Here is a 2,492-nt window from a genome sequence, read left to right on the forward strand (position 1 = left end):
ATTAGTTGATATAATTAATCTATTATAATGAATTGTATTTAATGAATTAAAAAAATAATTTAAAAAATATATTCTAAAATATGCCACGTCATTTTTATAATATAAAATAGATAGATAGATAAAAAAATGAGATATGATAGATTTTGATTGTAAAATTAATAATATAATAGATTTTCATAGAGAATAATCCTAAAATTTTATTTTATCTGATAATTATTATAAAATATTTTCTAAATTTCTGAGTCCACATGGTTGCCACCTCATCTCCATTCTCAACCTCTCTTATATTAAACACAGCACGCACCACTATCTCCCAGATTCTCTTCTCTCTCTCTCTCTCTCTCCACCGAGTCACTGACTCGTCAAGTACGGAAGCTCCGATTCCGCCTCGAGTCCAACTCAATTAGCTCGATCGAAGAAGATGTGTAGCACCTTCGCCGCCGCCGCAGACTCCTCCATCTCCGGCGACGGTGACTCCCCCGCCGCCGGCGAGATTATGCTGTTCGGCGTTAGGGTGGTGGTGGACTCCATGAGGAAAAGCGTCAGTATGAACAATCTGTCGCAGTACGTGCATCCTCAAGATGAATCCAACAACAACAAAGACGCTGCCTTCTCCGCCACCGGTTACGCGTCCGCCGACGACGCCGCTCCTCACAACTCCGGCAAGAACCGCGAGCGCGAGCGCAAGCGAGGTTCGAAATTTCAATACCACGCATATATAAATTTCTCCGATCGATCACTGATCTCTGTTTAAAAAAGTTGATTCACATGATAAATTGATAATCAATTAGTGTTGTTGAATGAATTGTAAAATTGATACCTATGGTTATTGATTATTCTGGTGATGAGAGTGAAACTGAAATTGCGATCGGAAACTTCAGGTGTTCCGTGGACGGAGGAAGAGCACAAGCTGTTCCTGGTTGGATTGCAGAAGGTAGGGAAAGGTGATTGGAGAGGGATCTCTAGGAACTACGTCAAGACTCGGACGCCCACGCAGGTCGCCAGCCATGCTCAGAAGTACTTCCTCCGCCGGAGCAATCTCAACCGCCGTCGCCGTAGATCCAGCCTCTTTGACATCACCACCGATTCGGTAAAATAATCTCCTCTCTTTTATTTTGTTCTGGATTCATGTTTTGGTTGGTCATCAATACAGTATTGCGTGACATTTAATTCTGAGGTATTTCTTTTGTTTATATTAATAACATATGGTTTTTGTTCAGTAAGAGCACATATTAGCTAAAACCATTATTATTTTTTGTTCTTGGTGGGGTCTTGTTTATTTCATTATGGAATTCTTTTGTTAGTTGAAGGGAACTAGGGAGATGTCTAATCTAACGGGGAAATAGGGGTGGTTTAGGTTCTTGTGGGTTCCCCAGGCTGAGATTGAAAGAGTTGACTTACTAATGGGGTGTGGAGAAACATATTATTCATGATCTTGTTAATTTTTGTTTTAGGTCTCTTCGATCCCAATGGAGGAAGAACAGATCCAGAACGGAGACAGTGTGCCTCATTCACAGCCTCTGTGCCCTGCAGCCCCTGAGAATAGCAACACCAATGGATTTCCGATGGTGCCGGTGTATCCATTGGGGGTTGGTCCAGGTGTGATTTCATCAGTCGAAGCTGGGAATCCAATGGATGAACTAACTCTAGGACAGGCAAACATGGAGCTTAATGCGCAAACCAAGCTACTCCATCCGATTCCTGTTGCCTCAAATCCTAAAACCTGCACCGTGTCTGATGTTGCCTCCGGCTCTAATTCGCCCCTCGACTTGCCAACACTGTCCCTGGGACTATCCTTCACATCTGATCAAAGACAGACTCCATCAAGACATTCGGCTTTCCATTCGATTCCGAGTTTAAATAACGGAGATAGCGTCATAAGTGTTGCTTGATAGACATGATGTCTCTCATGGTTATTATAAAGTCCATGTCTAGAGCATCTTGGATTCACAGATAGAAGATGTTTTATTATTGGGATAAGTTAAGAGAAAGATGTTGAAGGAAAAGGGCGATGGATTAGAGAAGGCAAAATGCAAAGGCTTAGGTTAATGAACTAAATTTAATCCTTCTGTTCCTTGTACAGAGTACAGACCCCGGGTCCGGTTCCTTCTTTGTTTGCTTATGTTAATGTTTATGACCTTATTAGATTCCTGTTTGTCTGGCCGTTTGTGCTTTGTAGTTTGATGTAACTGAAAATAACGAAGTACTCTACTCTACTACTCTCTCTGTTTATTGCTGGTAACGTTGGATGTGGACTAGACAGTCACATATAAGTGGTTTGTGGCTCTTTTGGGTAAAAAATATTCAAGTTGGGTGTTAGGTGTTAGCAGAAGGGCACGTTTTCCATTTCTGGTGAATACCACCTAATTTTCTCTAACCTATGATTGGCCTCTGAGGTTGCCGTTGTAGCTGTCTAATAATTCATAATTGTCTCATGTTTTATGAGCCATGGTTTTTGGGTTTGCCCAAAATACCAAGTTGGCATTCTTGAT

The 2,492-nt window shown here is 41.5% G+C and overlaps 1 protein-coding gene across 1 annotated transcript; it reads left to right on the forward strand.

Annotated features, from left to right (window-relative positions):
• Positions 1-240: 240 nt before the first annotated feature.
• On the forward strand, positions 241-2,219 carry LOC112722417 (transcription factor MYB1R1). The gene is made up of 3 exons (XM_025773429.2): positions 241-692; positions 882-1,090; positions 1,455-2,219. The coding sequence occupies exons 1-3, from the start codon at positions 422-424 to the stop codon at positions 1,890-1,892; spliced, it is 918 nt and encodes a 305-aa protein (XP_025629214.1). The 5' UTR covers positions 241-421; the 3' UTR covers positions 1,893-2,219.
• The last annotated feature ends 273 nt before the right edge of the window (positions 2,220-2,492 follow it).

This window comes from Arachis hypogaea, chromosome 11 (genome assembly GCF_003086295.3).
Source record: "Arachis hypogaea cultivar Tifrunner chromosome 11, arahy.Tifrunner.gnm2.J5K5, whole genome shotgun sequence".
NCBI classification, from domain to species: Eukaryota; Viridiplantae; Streptophyta; class Magnoliopsida; order Fabales; family Fabaceae; genus Arachis; species Arachis hypogaea.

Excerpts from the sequence above, each read along its gene's own strand:
- LOC112722417 (XM_025773429.2), top strand. The coding sequence starts at position 422 with ATGTGTAGCACCTTCGCCGCCGCCGCAGACTCCTCCATCTCCGGCGAC. Across the intron at positions 693-881 it reads CGAGCGCGAGCGCAAGCGAG|GTGTTCCGTGGACGGAGGAA; the intron begins GTTCGAAATTTC and ends CGGAAACTTCAG. Across the intron at positions 1,091-1,454 it reads TTGACATCACCACCGATTCG|GTCTCTTCGATCCCAATGGA; the intron begins GTAAAATAATCT and ends TTTTTGTTTTAG.